At 36.4% G+C, this 17,445-nt stretch overlaps 1 protein-coding gene across 3 annotated transcripts in view; it reads left to right on the top strand.

The window, feature by feature from the left end:
* Window positions 1-17,445, top strand: part of HECTD2 (HECT domain E3 ubiquitin protein ligase 2) — a 106,312-nt gene that overhangs the window by 51,005 nt on the left and 37,862 nt on the right. For all 3 annotated transcript variants that reach the window (XR_010341779.1, XR_001107869.3, XM_012454765.3), the window contains exons 3-5: window positions 697-835; window positions 1,541-1,643; window positions 2,380-2,469. Coding sequence is in view for 1 of the 3 variants with exons in the window: in XM_012454765.3 (XP_012310188.1) it covers window positions 697-835; window positions 1,541-1,643; window positions 2,380-2,469 (332 nt within the window). In the remaining 2 variants the exon portion in view is untranslated. The remainder of the gene's footprint in view (window positions 1-696; window positions 836-1,540; window positions 1,644-2,379; window positions 2,470-17,445) is intronic.

Below are 17,445 nucleotides of genomic sequence, written 5' to 3'. Positions count from 1 at the left end.
GGTCCCCTAGATTATAATACAATATTTTAACCATACCTTTTCTGTGTTTACATATGTTTAAATAAACAAATGCTTATCATTATATTACAGTTGCCTACAGTATTAAGTACAGTAAAATGCTATACAGATATGTAGCCTGGGAGCAATAGGCTATACCATATAGCCTCGGTGTATAGTAGGCTATACCATCTAGGTTTGTGTAAGTACATTGTATGATGTTCACATAGTGACAAAATCACCTACTGGCATGTTTCTCAGAATGTGTCTTCATCATTAAGCAATGTGTGACTTATAATAATAGTAACTGTATTCAAAAAGCTAATAAACATTAAAAACATTGAGCTTCATTGAAATAATCCCTGAAAGGTGACTTTTGGGAAGAGAGGAGAAGAAAGAAATGTTAAATTACATTGACAGACAATTTTGAGGGGGAAGGGAAAAAGGGAAGAAGCTCTATATTAACTATACACATCAATGTAAGTTACAGCCTAATATGTGTTGCGAATGCTGTAGGGGAGTGGGCAAATAAGCCCTCCAGTAAGTGCCCTTCACTATGGTTGGCTTTTCTTTATTCTCAGAGTGAATGTAATACAAAATAATTCATTTGTGTTCTGTTCATGTTCAATTAATCTTGTGTTTTATAATTTGGAAAAGTTTAATGATTCATTATTTTGAATGTGTTTTTATACTTCACAGTGAGAGACCAACCACCAGTTAGCCTTGATGTTAGACAAAAACAGCGTATCTCTATGGATGCATCATCATCCGAAGTGAAGGCCCCAGTCCTTCCAGAATGTATTCTTCCTATCCAGCCCAAAACTATGAAAGACTTTCAGTAAGTTTCAGCTTACTATGTAAATGTATAGTCATCTGCATGTCAGCACTTTATATAATTTAATGTCTTTATTTGAGAAATTAATTTAACTTCATGATCATTATAAGGTATTAGCCAAGAGTAGAGATTCAAAAGACTAGATGTCTCAAGTTGAAAGTGAAAGAAAATAAATGTATGAATAACAGGTAAGAGTTAGATAGGCTGCAGCAAAATAAAGGAAACACTAAGTAAGAGTCTGTGAATCAAAACAGGCAAAAAGAGATAAAAGTGGCAATTAAATAATAGACTTACCATTTTTAAAAATAAGAGTTCATTTATGGTGTGACACATACTATAAAAGTTATGTCACCATTCAAAAAAATCCAAATGCATATTTGATGACTAAGTGGGAATGATAAAGACAGAATGTAAACCAAGTCTCCAGAAGTTTAGCTATGAAGGGAAGGAAAGAGTGATCATTGAAAGAGACTTGTTAAGAATTATCTTTTTTAAAAAAATAAATAAATGGGAAAGTTGAAGCTGGATTAGTATCTTAATCCAATTAAGAATTATAAATCCATAAACTATATTAACTAACTGGGACATATTTCTTTATTTGGTTTCAGTATTTTGTATTGCATGTTTGGTGACACTTATTAAAAAGTAATGCCAATTTATCTGAATATGTCTATATATAAATATGGTTAATGTATGTTTTCATTTTAGGGAAGATGTAGAAAAAGTTAAGTCATCAGGAGATTGGAAAGCAGTACATGATTTTTATCTAACAACATTTGATTCTTTCCCAGAATTAAATGCTGCATTTAAGGTAATTATACATAAAACACATTTTTCATTTCACTTTTAGTTTTCAATTTTCCAAAAATGATACAATAAATTTACCTCATTTTCTACTCAATGTTGATTTAAACATGCATATATATTGATTTCAGAAATTATACAGTATATACAATTATGTAGTATTACAAATATTATATAAGTACATGGGTTTTCTTAGGAGGGTTTTTTGTTTTGTTTTGAGATGGAGTCTCATTCTGTTGCCCAGGCTGGAATGCAATGGCGCAATCTCGGCTCACTGCAGCCTCCACCTCCCAGGATCAAGCAATTCTCATGCCTCAGCCTCCTGAGTATCTGGGATTGCAGGTGCCTACTGCCACACTTGACTAATTTTTCTATTTGTAGTAAAAATGAGGTCTCACCATGTTGGCCATGCTGGTCTTGAACTCCTGGTCTCAGGTGATCCTCCCACCTTGACCTCCCAAAGTGCTCAGATTATGGGTGTAAGCCACTGCATCCAGCCCTTAAATATTGTTTTTACTTGCTCTAATGTTAATGTTTAACTCCATTCTTTCAGTTTTAAAAAAGAAAGTTATTAAAATAATCTTCGTACATTTCTTTTTATTTTCAGAAGTTTTGTCTAACAGTTCTCTTGAATTATCAGACTAAAAAATAGTAGAAATTATAAAGGAATAGTATGGTTCAAATATTACTAAGAATAGTCTTTAAAATGTTGAATATACTTAAATCTTAAATTGAATTTGCAGAAAGATGCCACTGCCTCATTTAATACCATTGAAGACTCTGGGATTAATGCTAAATTTGTGAATGCTGTATATGATACCTTAATTAATACAGTAAGTATTATGACATGCAAGTAGTATAATTCTTTGTCTCTTCTGTATTTCAAAAGCAGCCACACAAATATTGTAAAAATCACCTTATAACATAATTACCTTAGAAATTCTGATGCAATTTTATAGTAAATGTAGCTGGAATTCTCAGAAAGTTAGATTATTTTATTCTTTTATTTTTAACCATGAATTAAGCAGCAAATACTTTTATATCCAATCATTTTTAAGAAAGACATGCTAAAATCATGCTTTACTTACTCAGCAAAAGGAGATAAGTTATTTAATTACATTGGAATTGCACTGAATCTGTACAACAGTGGTTCTTAAACATTAGCCTCTATCAGAATCACAAGAAGGGCTTGTTAAAATACAGAATTTTAGATTCAGCAGGTCTTGGGTGAAGCCCAAGAATTTTCATTTGTAACAAGTTCTCAGGATATGTTGATGCTTCTGACCCAGGGACCACATTTTGAGAACCCTACTGCTATAGATCAATTAGTGAAAAATTGACATCTTTTCAATCCATAAGCATACTGTATCCCTTTAGGTACCTAGGTCTTCTTTAATTTCTCTTGGTAATGTTTTGTAGTTTTCTGGGTGGAAGTGTTACACATTTCTCATTAAATTTATTTCTAGGTACTTCATGTTTTTTGATGCTATTATCATTTCATTTTCCAATTGTGACTAATATATGGAACTGCTTTCATATCTTTATCTTTATCTGAATACAGTTGACCCTTGAACAATGTGAGGGTTTGGGACGCTAACCCCCATGCAGTAAAAAAAAATCTGTGTATAACTTTTGATTCCCCAGAAACTTGATTACTAATAGCCTATTGTTGACCAGAACTTTTACTGATAACATAAACAGTTAACATATATTTTATATGTTACATGTATTATATACTGTATTCTTACAATAAAGTAAGCTAAGGAAAAGGCAGTGTTATTAAGAAAATTATAAGGAAGAGAAAATATATTTATTATCTATTAAGTAGGAGTGGACTGTTATAAAGGTCTTGATCCTTACTGAGTAAACTGAGGAAGAGGAGGGGTTGGTCTTTCTGTCTCAGGTGGCAGAGGTAAAAGAAAATCTGTACATAAGTGGGCTTGCACAATTCAAACCTGTATTCAAGAGTCAAGTGACTTTGCTATATTAATCCATTAATTATAATAATACATCAGTAAATTAACTTGGATTTTCTGTGTATACAGTCTTGTCATTTGTTGAAAAGGAGAGTTTTATCTCCTAATTCTTGTGTCTTATATGGATGTATGCATGTATTTGCATTGACTGGGACCTCTTTCACAATTGTGAATAAAAGTAGTAATAGCAGACCTCTTTGTCTTATTCCCAATATGAGTACTTCACTATTTTTTTTTTTTTTTTTTAAGAGATGGGGTTTCACCATATTGGTCAGGCTGGTCTCGAACTCCTTTCCTCGGGTGATCCACCTGCCTCGGCCTCCCAAAGTGCTGGGATTACAGGCGTAATCCCAAAGTGCTGGGATTACCGCGCCCAGCCCCAAGTACTTCACTATTAAATATAAACATCCTTTGTCATTAAAGAAATGAAAATAACATTACATATCCGTCAAAATTAATAAAATTGTTCCAAAACTTTACCATGTATTGTGGAACAGTTGGAACTTTCATCCCTTGATGATGTAAGTATAAATTGGTACAACCACTTTGGGAAAAATATTTGGCATGATCTAACACTAAGCATATGCATATTCTGTAACCCAGTAATTCCATTCCTAAGTACACTTCTCTGAACTTAATTTTTTTTTTTTGAATTTTAATTTCTTTTGAATTTAAGTCATTTTTTGCAAACTAGGAAACAGAATCAACCTAAGGCAATCTAGTCCTCAAGGGATCCAGGCTGAGTCTATGATCTTTAGCAAACAACATCATAATACAGATTTGCTAGCAACAAAGTATAAATTCTCAATAATAACCACTTACCTACCTTTTTTATTAGGAAACAGCCAAAAGTCCAATTCTTAAAGGGATGACATACAGAACATCTTAATCTACAAAGGTCAGAATGACCCAAGTTATATGCTGAACAAACTATTGGTGAACCAAATCAGAGCTGGCCAAGGATTGGTAAACAGAGAAAGTGTTCACATTTTGAACACTTACTCTGTGGCTTAAAAAATTCCTGGTTGCTGTCAGTAAGAAAGCAAATAAAAATTATTGCAGATGGATATACGCTGATACTTTATTTTACCAAGGTCTTCCACTGGAACTTGAAGGTAGAGATAAGTACAAGGTATAAGATAATTATCCCTTATCTCACTATGTTGCTCAGGCTGGTCTTGGACTGCTGGCCTTGAGCAGTCCTCCTGCTTGGCCTCCCAAACTGTTGGGATTATAGGTATCAACCACCGAGACTGGCTAGGAGGGCTTTCCGTAGACTAAAGACCAATGTGGGCATCATCTGTGCTGCAGAGTCTTGAGTATTTCTCTTTACTGTTGGGGATTCTGGTAGCCAGACTGGTACTGGATACCGTCATAACATGCTGACACAGCTACAGTTGGAGCACACACCATGCTACCTGTGCACCAAGAACTTGGCCATGGTTGGCATGAGGCCCCATGGCATAACCCACATGACAGCCACTCAGCCTACGCCAGCATGGACCAGTCCTCTCTGAGTTCTTTTGACTTGAAATATTAATGTTTTATGTACATTAAAAAATTGAATCTACAGACATGAGGGGAAAACCCCTAAAGTGAAATACAGACAGAAAATAATTAACCCTAAGTATATTTTGAATGAATACTGTAACCATATTTTCAAAACTTCGACTGAAAAACTTTTATACATAGTACTTTATGTAATCCTAGATCTTTAACTTTTCTTAGTAGTTTGGGATTTTTTTCCCCCTCAGTGGTATAGACAAATAATTCTGAAATTACATACTATGTATTGTTGAACTAAACAAATAAGTAAATATATCAGTTTCTGAGAGTCAGGTTTCTCATTTTAGAAAAGGGAGATACCAATATGGGATGAGGGAGGCTAAAAACAATTCCGGGAATTAAATTCAAGTTGGAGGCATTGTAATGATCTCATGGTTTTTAATAGATGTAGATACATGTGTGTGCATGCAAGTGTGTATGTTCTAGTCCTGTGCACTGAAAGGGCCTACAGCAATAACATGCCAGTAGCAATGTAGCAATAAGTACTTCACTGTACTTATCTTGGTTTCTAAATACCATTTCACACTAAAAAAAAAAAAAAAAAAAAAAAAAACATAGCTCCCTAGAGAAATGGCTAATTCTAAGACCAAGGCAGGGAAAGTACAAAATGAACCTGGAACATCTGGTATCTCACTATTAATTATGATGTTAGCTGTAGGTTTTTTTAATAAATGTTCTTTATCAAGTTGAGGAAGTTCACTTCTATTTCTTGTTTGCTGATAATTTTTATCATGAGTGGGTGTTGGATTTCATCAAATGCTTCTTTTGCATCTATTGATATGATCACATGATTTTTCTTTTTTTTATGATTTCAACTTAAACTTTTATTCTTTTTTTTTCTTCCTTTTTTTTATTGTATTTTAGGTTTTGGGGTACATGTGGAGAACATGCAAAATTGTTGCATAGGTACACACGTGGCAGTGTGATTTGCTGCCTTTCTCCTCATCACCTTTATCTGGCATTTCTCCCCATGCTATCTCTCCCCACCTCCCCACCCCCCACTGTCCCTCCCCTATTTCCCCCAACAGACAACTCACCAGCAAGGGAACAAGGCTGGATGGAGACTTTTCTTTTTTAGCTTGTTGATGTGATGAATTACTTCATTTTCAAATGTTGAACTAGATTTGCATAAATTGAAATAAATCCCACTTGGTTGTGTTGTATAATTTTTGTATATTTTTGGTTCAATTTGCTAATATTTTGTTGAGGACTTTTTGCATCTATGTTCATGAGAGGTATTGGTCTATAATTTTCCTTTCTTGTAATATCTTTCTCTGGTTTGAGTATTAGGGTAATGCTGGCCTCACAGAATGACTTAGAATTTATTCTCTCTGCTTCTGTTTTCTGGAAGAAATTGTAAAGAATTAGTATCATTTATTTCTTAAATATTTGGTAGAATTTACCATTAAAGCCGTCTGACCTGGTGTTTTCTATTTTAGAAGGTTAACAGTTATTGATTTGGTACATTTAATAGACACAGGCTTATTCAGATTATCTGTTTCTCCTTATATTAATTTTGGTAGATGGTGTTTTTCAGTAACATATCTAGGTTATGAAATTTATGAGCATAGAGTTATTCATAATAGTCCTATATTATCCTTTTAATATCCATAGAATCAGCGTGAGAATGATCTTTCATTTAGTTTCGTGTTTTCTCACTTTCTGTTGTGATTAGTCTTGCTGGAGATTTATCACTTTTATTGATCTCTTCAAAAAAATTATAATTTGGTCATGTTGATTTTCTCTATTCCCTTTTATCAGTTTCATTGACTTCTCCAATTTTTATGATATTTTGTCTTCTGCTTACCTTGGATTTAATTTGCTCTTTCGTTTTAGTTCCCTAAGGTGGGCACTTAAATGATTAACTTTAGATTTTTTTGCTAATATATTCATTCAGTGCTATACATTGCCCTCTCAACACTGCTTTTGTTATGTCCCACAAATTTTGATAGGTTGTATTTTCATTTGTTTTCCAATGCTAAACACAGACTTACCATATGATCCCGCACTTATACTCATACATATTTACCCAAATGAGTTAAAAATTTATGTTCACTCAAAAACCTGCACACAAATGGTTATAGCAGCCTTATTAATTACCAGAAATATCCCTCCATAGGTGAAGGGATAAACTGTGGTACATTCCATATCACGGAAATTATTCAGTGATAAGAAGAAATGAGATACCAAATGGACATAAAAGACATGGAGAAACCTTAAATACATATTGCTAAGTGAAGGAGGCTAGTCTTAAAAGGCTGTTAAAAAGACAATAATGGAGATATGCAGCCAAGATGGCCAACTAGATGCATCCAGGAGGAACATCTGCCACACAGAGAGGGGACATCAGGAAGACTGGCACACTCCAAGCAGATCTTCAGAGAGAAGGCATTGAGATTAGACAGATGGAGGACATAGATGCTGGGCTGAAGGGAGAAGGAGCTGGGAAACCTGAGTGGGGCTACCAAGTACTGGAACTCATTCATGACTCCCAGCAACTCCTGTGGAAAGGGTGAGTTGAACAGGCAAGAAGCAGCCTGCTCTTGCAACGGACCTTCAGAATCCTGGCAACAGGAGAGTCCATGACTCCCATGGACACTTGAGCTAGCAAGAGAGTTGCTTACACAGGTGGTAGGGACAGGACTCCAGCCTGTGTGGAACCCAGATGGTTCGGTATGGGAACATCTGCAGTGGAGCATGGCCAGGGATGCCCATCTCTCAAGACCCACCGTGCTGCTCTAGGAGACTTTACCCTTGAGATGACTGTCAGACCTGAACAGAGTAGGGCGGCCTTGCCTGTGAGACGGTGCCAGACCAATCTGAGTGTTTCTCTGACTGCTGGCCTCTCCCAGGCCCCCAGCCTGGCCACACTCACTTGCAGTGCACCCTCGATGCCTAACCAGGTTACTTCCTGGGCACAGGTCCGTCACCAGCAGACCACTCCTGACTGTCATAGAGTCCAACAGAGTGGCCACCACCAACACACACCACCCTACCTGCAACCTTCCCCCATCACCACCTCCCCTGCACTGCTTTGCCAGCATGAATTTGTGCACAGTAACCTTCCCACCACTTTTCCAAGGTTTGTGGGTGAGTGGACCTCATTTCTCCCCACTGCATCAGTAGGTGCGTGCACCCCACCATGCTACTGCTGCATGAGTACATGCTGCTTCCCCCACTGGCATTCAGGCACCCAATCATGCCGCAATTGCTGCTGCAAACGTGCACATGGACACTAGCAACTCACACCCCCCTCCACTCCCATGCTGCCACTGCTGCTGGTACAAATGCATGTGCACAGAGGCCAGCATCCTTGCCCCAACCAGCACCCCACACATACTGTACCACTACTGCTGCCAGCTCAAGAGCATGCAGCAATTCCACAAGCCTGCTCCCACTAGTACCTTGCCCCAGCTGATGTGTATGCATCCCACCACACAGCTCTGAGTGGCTGCTGGCACATGCAAGCAAGCACAGATCCAACTGCCACCACCCCGATGAAGTGTTGTTTTCTGGCACCACCCATCAGAGTTGCTGTCAGTGGACCAAGAAGACCTCAGCCCTTTTGGCACAATAGGTTCCTAACCTTGAGGGGATGGAGAACAAAGCCAAGGGCTCAGTGTATGCAGCCCAGGAGTGCTAAGCTGAGCCTTGGCCCACTAAAATTTTCCAGAAACAAAGCCATTCAACTGAACCCTCTTTATACCACAATCAAACCCACAAGTGCATCAAAGAAGATACAAGCAAAAAGAAAAATCCCATTTGAAGGATAACAACTCCAGAAACTGAAGGAATGTCAACTCACTCAGATGAGAAAGAAGCAGCATGAGAACTCCGACAAATCAAAAAGCCAGTGTCTTCTCACCTCCTAATGACTGCACTAGTTCCCCAGCATTGGGTCTTAACCAGGCTGAAATGACAGAAATAGAATTCAGAATATGGATAGGAACAAAGATCATTAAGATTCAAGAGAAAGTAGAAGCCCAATATAAGGAATCTAAAGAATACAATAAAATGATAAAGTAGATAAAAGATGAAATAGCTGTTTTAAGAAAGAACCAAACTGATCTGACAGAGCTGAAAAACTCACTTCACAAATTTTCTCCCATCTCTACAAAAAAAGTTTTTAAAAGTTAACTGGGTGTCATGGTGGTACATGCTTATAGTTCCAGGTACTTGGGAGGCTATAGTGGGAGGATGGCTTGAGCCCAGGAGTTCAAAATTGCAGTGAGCTATGATTGTGCAACCGCACTGCAGCCTGAACAACAGAGTTAGACACTACATAAAAAAAAAAAAAAATAGAATGCAGTTGCAAACATTAACAGCAGAATTGACCAAACTAAAGAAAGACTAACAAAGCCTCCAAGAAATATGGGATTATGTAAAGAGACCAAATCTGCAACTCATTGACGTCTTGGAAAGAGAGGAAGAGAAAGCAAGCCATTTGGAAAACTTATTTGGGTATATCATCCATGAAAATTTCCTCAACTTCACTAAAGAGGCCAACATTCAAATTCAGGATATTCAGAGAACCCCTGCAATATACAAGATGACCATCCCTAAGACACACAGTCCTCAGATTCTCCAAAGTCAAAATGAATGAAAAAATGTTAAAGGCAATTAGAGAGAAGGAGCAGATCACCTCCAGTGGGAACCCTATCAGGCTAACAGGAGACCTTTGAGCAGAGACCCTACAATACAGAAGAGATTGGGAGCCTATATTCAGCATTATTAACAAAAAGATATTCCAACCAAGAATTTCATATACAGCCAAACTAAGCTTCATAATCGAAAGAGAAATAAGATACTTTTCTGATAAGTAAATGCTAAAGGAATTCGTTACCACCAAACCTGCCTTACAAGAGATCCTTAAGAGGGTGCTAAATATGGAAAGGAAAGACTGTTACTGGCCACTACAAAAACATACTTAAGCACACAAACCATTGACACTATAAAGCAACCACACCAATTCTGCATAATAACCAGCTTAACAACATGATTGCAGGAATGTAAAAAGACTAATTCCCACATAAAGGCACAGAGTGGCAAATTCGATAAAGAAGAAAGACCAAACTATATGCTATCTTCAAGAGACCCATCTCACATACAGTGACTTCCATAGGCTCAAAGTAAAGCAATGGAGAAAGCTCTAGGAAGAACAATAGAAAAGAAGAAAGAGCAGGTGTTGCTATTGCAATTTCAGACTAAACAGACCTTTTAAACCAACAACTATCAAAAAAGACAAGAGCATTACATAATGATAGAGAGTTCAGTTCAGCAAAAAGACTTAAGTATCCCAAATATATATGTACCTAATACAGGAGCACCTAGATTTATAAAGGAAGTTCTTTAGAGATCTACAAGGAGACTTAGATAACCACACAATAATAGTGGAAGACTTCAACACCCCACCAACAGTATTAGATGTTTGAGGGACAATCTAACAAAGATACTTGGGACCTGAACTTGTCATTTGACCAAATGGACCTAACAGATATCTACAGAACTCTCCACTCCAAAACAACAGAATACACATTCTTCTGAGCTGCATATGACATGTACTTTAAGATTGACCACACAATCAACCATAAAACAATTCTCAGCAAACTTTTAAAAAATGAATTCATACCAACCACCATAGCACAATAAAAGTAAAAATCCATTCTGAGAAAAACACTCAAAAGCATACAATTATAAGGAAATTAAACAATCTGCTCCTGGATGACTTTTAGGTAAGCAGTTAAATTAAGGCAGAAATCAAGAAATTTGTTGAAACTAATGAGAACAAAGATACAACATATCAGAATGTCTGGGTCCCAGCTAAAGCAGCATGAAAGGAAAATTTATGGAGCTAAGTGCCTACATCAAAATGTTAGAAAGATCTCAAGTTAACATAATATCACACCTAGAAGATCTGTAGACACAAACACAAACTAACCTCAAAGGTAGCAGAAGACAAGACATAACCAAAATCAGAGCTGAACTGAAGGAAATTGAGACATAAAAAGACTATACAAATGATCAACAAATCTAGCATTTGGTTTTTTGAAAGACTAAGATTAATAGACCACTAGCTAGGGTAATAAAGAAAAACAGAAAATCCAAATAAACACTATCAGAAATGACAAAGGGGACATTACCTCTTAGCCCACACAAATACAAAACTCCTCAGAGACCACTATGAACACCTCTATGCACACAAACTAGAAAACCTAGAAGAAATGGAAAAATTCCTGGAAACATGCAACCTCCCAAGATGAAACCGTGAAGAAATGGAAACCCTAAACAGACCAATAATGAGCTCTGAAATGGAATCAGTAAGAAAGAGCTTACCAACCCCCAAAAAAGCCCAGAACCAGGTGAGTTCACAGCCAAATTCTACCAGATGTACAAATGAGCTGGCACCATTTCTACTGAAACTATTCCAAAAACTTGAGGAGGAGGGACTCTTCCCTAATTCATTCTGTGAGGCCAGCATCATCTTGATAATCATCTTTTGTGTGTGGCAGAGACACACACACATACAGAAATAAAACTTTAGGCCAGTATCCTTGATGAACACTGATGCAAAAATCCTCAACAGAATAGTAGCAAACTGAATCTAATGGCACATCAACAAGCTATCCACCATGATCAATTAAGCATTATCCCTAGGATGCAAGGTTGGTTCAGCCTACACATATGAGTAAATGTGATTCATCACATAAACAGAACTAAACATGAAAACCACATGAAGATCTCAATAGATGCAGAAAAGGCTTTTGATAAAATTCAGCTTCCCTACATGTTAAAAACCCTCAACAACTAGGCATTGAAGGAACATACCTCAAAATAATAGGAATCATCTGTGACAAACCCACAGCCAACATCATACTGAATGAGCAAATGCTCTAAGTGTTCCTCTTGAGAACCAGCACAAGACAAGGATGCCCAGTCTCACCACTCCTATTCAACATATTGCTGGAAGTCCTAGCCAGAGCAAGTAGGCAAGAAAAAGAAAAAGAAGGCATCCAAATAGAAAGAGAAGAAGTCAAATGTTTGCAGACATTATTCTATACCTAGAAAACCCCATATCCTCTGCCTAAAAGCTCCTAGACCTGAAGAACAATTTCAGCAAAGTTGACTAAATCAATATACAAAAATCAGTAGCATTTCTATATACCAGCAACTAAGCTAAGAGCCAAATCAAGAACACAGTTCCACTCACAATAGCCACAAAAAAGAATAAAATACCTACAAGTATTGCTAACCAGTGAGGTAAGGAGCACTAACAATGAGAATTACAAAACTCTGCTCAAAGAAATTAGAGATGAACGAACAAATGGAGAAACATTCCATGCTCAAGGATAGGAAGAATCAATATCATTAAAGTGGTCTTACTACCCAAGGCAATTTAGAGATTCAGTGCTATTCCAATCAAACTACCAATGGCATTCTTCACAGAATTAGAAAAAAAAAAACAGCAACCAAAATAGCATGGTACTGGTTCAGAAACAGACACATAGACCAATGGAACAGAATAGAGAACCTAGAACCAATGACACACACCTACAGCCAACTGATCTTTGACAAAGTCGACAAAAACAGGCAGTAGGGAAAATATTCCCTGTTCAATAAGTAGTGCTGGGGTAACTTACTAGCTATATGTAAAAGATTGAAAGTGGACCCATTTCTTTCACTGTATACAAAACCAACTCAAGACAAAGATTTTAATATAAAAACTGAAAGTCTAAAAAGCCTAGAAAATAACCTAGGAAATGTCATTCTGGATGTAGGCCCTAGCAAATATTACATGACAAAGATGCCAAAAGCAATTGTGACTAAAACAAAAATTGGTGATTGAGACCTAATTAAACTAAAGAGCTTCTGCACAGCAAAAGAAACTATCAACACAGTAAATAGACAACCTGCAGAATAGGCAAAAATATTTGCAAACTATGCATCCAACAGAGGTCTAATATCCAGAATCTATAAAGAACTGAAATAAATTAATAAGCAAAAGCAAATGACTTCATTAAAAAGTGGGCAAAGGACATGAACAGACATTTTTCAAAAGAAGACATACATGTGTCCAACAAACATGTGAAGAAATGCTCAGCATTGCTGATCATTAGAGAAATGCAAATCAAAACCTCAATGAGATAACGTCTCACACCAGTCAGAATGGCTGTTACTAAAAAGTCAAAAAATGGGAGGTTGCAGAGAAAAGGGAATGCTTATACACTGCTGATAATGTAAATTAGTTCAGCCATTGTGTAAAGCTTAATTACCATTTGAATCAGCCATTCAGCCATCCCATTATTGGGTATATACCCAAGGGAATATAAATTGTTCTACCATAAAGACACATGTCACGTGTATGTTCATTGCAGCACTATTCATAACAGTGAAGACATGGAATCAATCTAAATGCCCATCAGTGGTAGACTGGATAAAGAAAATGTGGTACATGTATACCACGGGATGCCATGTAATCATAAAAAAGAACGAGATCATGTCCTTTGCAACAACATGGAGGGAGTTGGAGACCATTATCCTAAGTAAACCAACACAGAAACAGAAAACCAAATACTGTATGCTCTCATTTGTAAGTGGGAGCTAAACAACAAGAACATATGAAACCTAAAAGGGAAACAAGGGACAGTGGGGCCTGTATTAGGATGGAAGATGGGAGGCAGAAGAGTATCAGAAAAACTACCTATCAGGTACTATGCTTATTTACCTGGATGACGAAATAGTCTATACACCAAACCTCACACCATGCAATTTAACTATATAACAAACCTGCACATGCGCCCCTGAACCTAAAAAATAAAAGTTCAAAAAGAAAAGTAAAAAAACAGTGGATGCTGGTGAAGTTGTGGAAAAAAGGGAACAATTATACACTGCTGTTGGGAACGTGAATTAGTTCAGCAATTGTAGAATGCAGTGTGGCAGTTCCTCAAAGAACTTAAAACAGAACTACCATTTGACCCAGCAGTTCCATTACTGAGTGTATACCCAAAGGAATATAAATTATTCTACCGTAAAGACACTCGTACATGTATGTTTGTTGCAGCACTATTCACAATAACAAAGATATGAAAGACATAGAGCTAACCTAAATGCTCATCGACTTTAGACTGGATAAAGAAAATGTGGTATATATACACCATGGAATGCCATTAAGTCATAAAAAGAATGAGATCATTTTCTTGGCAGCATTATGGATGAAGCTGGAGGCTATTATCCTAAGCGAACTAATGCAGGAACAGAAAACCAAGTACTGCATGTTCTCACAAGAGAGAGCTAAACAGAGTGCATATGGACAGAAAGAGGGGAACAACAGATACTGGCGATTACTTGAGGGTGGACAGTGGAAGGAGAGTGAAGATCAAAAAACTACCCATCAAGTACTATGTTTATTTACCTAGGTGATGAAATAATCTGTATACCAAACCCCCATGACATACAGTTTGCCTATATAACCTGCACATGTACCCCTGAACCTAAAATAAGTTTTTTAAAATTGCAAATTATTAAAAAGTGACAATAATGAATTATAACTGACTAGGTAAAATAAGTATCTGATCCATACTGATAATGGGAAATATCCATATTGATAATCAGTAAGTACATTATTGCTAGGGAGATAAATATATAAATAAATGTAAGAGCAAAGAAAGGCTTTTTTAACAGTAAAATATGTTCCTGTCAAAATACCACTGATCTTCACAGAAATAGAAAAAACAATTCTAACATTTATACAGAACCACAAAGACCCAGAATAACCAAAGCTTTCCTAGGCAAAAAGAATAAAACTGGTGGGATCACATGACCAGACTTCAAATTATACTACAGACTTAACAGTAACCAAAACAGCATGGTGTAAGAATAGTCATATAGACCAGTGGAACAGAATAGAGAACCCACAAATAAATCCAGATGTCAACAGTGAACTCATTTTTGACAAATGTTTCAAGTACATACTTTGGGGAAAGAACAGTCTCTTCAATGAATGCTGCTGGGAAAACAATATCCCTATGCAGAAAAATGAAAGTAGACCCATATCTTTCCATATACAAAAATCAAATCAAAATCCATTAAATGCTTAAAGACCTCAAACTATGAAACTACTAAAAGGAAACTGCAGGACATTGGAGTGGCCTAAGACTTGAGTTCTACCCCACAGGAAACAGGCAACCAAAGCAAAAATGGACAAATGGGATCACATCAAGTTAAAAAGCTTCTGCACAGAAAAAGAAAGTCTTAACAAAATGAAGAAACAACTTACAGAATGAGAGAAAACATTTTGCAGACCACCCACCTGACAAGAGATTAATAATCAAAATATAACAAGAAAATATAACTAGAAAAAATAAAAATCTAATAATCCTATCAAAAATAGGCAAAATATTTGAATAGACAGTTCTCAAAAGAGATATATAAATGGCAAACAGGCATATGAAAAGGTGCTCAACATTATGGATCATCAGAGATACACAAGTCAAAACTACAATGAGATATGTTGTCACCCCAGTCAAAATGACTTTTCTCCAAAAGACAGGCATTAACAAATGCTGGCAAGAATGTGGAGGAAAGGGAACCCTCATACACTGTTGGTGGGAATGTAAATTAATACAACCTCTATGGAGAACAGTTTGGAGGTTCCTCAAAAAACTAAAAATAGAACTATCATATGATCCACTCCTAAGTATATATTCAAAAGAAAGGAAATCAATATATCAAATATCTGCACTCCCATTTTCATTACAGCACTATTCATAATGGCCAAGATTTGGAAGCAATCCAAGTGTCCATTTAGACAAATGGGTAGAAAAAATCTAGTTCATATACACCATAGAAAACTATTCAGCCTTAAAAAAAAATGAGATCCTGTCATTTGCAGCAACATGGATGGAACTGGAGGTTATTTTATTAAGTGAAATAAACCAGGTGCAGAAAAACCAGAATCACATGTTCTTACTTATCAATGAGTGCTACAGAGTAAAACAATTGAATTCATGGAGCTTGAGAGTAGAAGGATGCTTACCAGAGGCTGGGAAGGATAATTGATGGGAAGGCAGAGGAAAGGGTGGATTGTTAATGGGTACAAAAAAATAGAATAAATAAGACCTAGTATTTGCTAGCACAACAGGGTGGCTATAGTAAAAAATAATTTAGTTGTACATTTTTAAATAACTACAAGAATGTAACGGGATTGTTTGAAACATAACAAATGCTTGAGGTGATGGATACTTTATTTACCCTGATGTGATTATTACACATTGCATGCCTCTATCAAAATATCTCATATAACCTATATATACACCCACATAAATAATATACCCACAAAAATTAAAAATTTAAAAAACTCAATAAAATTTGAATAAATTTAGAATAAATTTAAAGTTAAAAAATTAAGATTTGCAACCATCATAGTAATAATTGATTCACTCATTATCTTAAATAAATCACTAAACCGACACTACATGCTTGTTCATGTGATACACTAAGGAAACATTATGAGTTTTCCTTTCCAAAATGTGTAACCTGAATCAAATCTAAGAAATTAGCAGAAACCCCCAATTAAGAAATAATCTGCCAGACAGGTGGTCTGAACTCTTCCAAAGGTGGAGAAGAAAAAGCTAGCCAAATGTAGTAGTTCATACCTGTATGAACTAACAGAAGTTTCACCTAATACAAAGACCCTGAGAAGGGAGCACAATTGGAAGATCCAGAAATAAGGCTTATGTGACTAATCTTGGTGAATTAGGGAGAAAGGAGACACTAAGTTGGTAAGAGATGAGACTGCATATGCCCATGTGAGTTTGATTGTATTGTAATGGAAAGTGATTGAGTATTTTAAGCAGGGATCACTTATAGTTAAGAAAGATCTCTCTAGATGCTTAGCAGAAAATGGTCTGTAGTGTGTCAAGAGAAAGGAGTTAGGAAGGCATTGCAGTAGTTAAAGCAAAAGTTGATATTTGGATTAGCAATTTTGGCAATGAAAATAATGAGAAATGTTTGGACTCATAAATTACAGAGTAGAGCTAGTAAAAGTTCCAGTACATTGAATGTGGCACTCAAAGGCAAGAAAGGAAACTGAGTGGATGCTGTTGCCATTTAATTAGATGGATAAGGGATTAGCAAAGGAGAGATCAAAGTGTTTAAAGAAGAAAGGAGTAGTCCACCTTGTCAGATGTTGCTGAGACATTTTGTAAGGTTTGGACAGAGAATTGACCATTGTCTTTCATAAGCTATAGATAATTGATGACTTTAGTAAGT

This window comes from Aotus nancymaae, unplaced genomic scaffold (assembly GCF_030222135.1).
Source record: "Aotus nancymaae isolate 86718 unplaced genomic scaffold, 86718_ANA_hifiasm-v0.15.2.pri h1tg000010l, whole genome shotgun sequence".
Classification (NCBI taxonomy): Eukaryota; Metazoa; Chordata; class Mammalia; order Primates; family Aotidae; genus Aotus; species Aotus nancymaae.
Note: the sequence above shows the minus strand (reverse complement) of the source record. Positions and strands in the feature narration are given on the sequence as shown.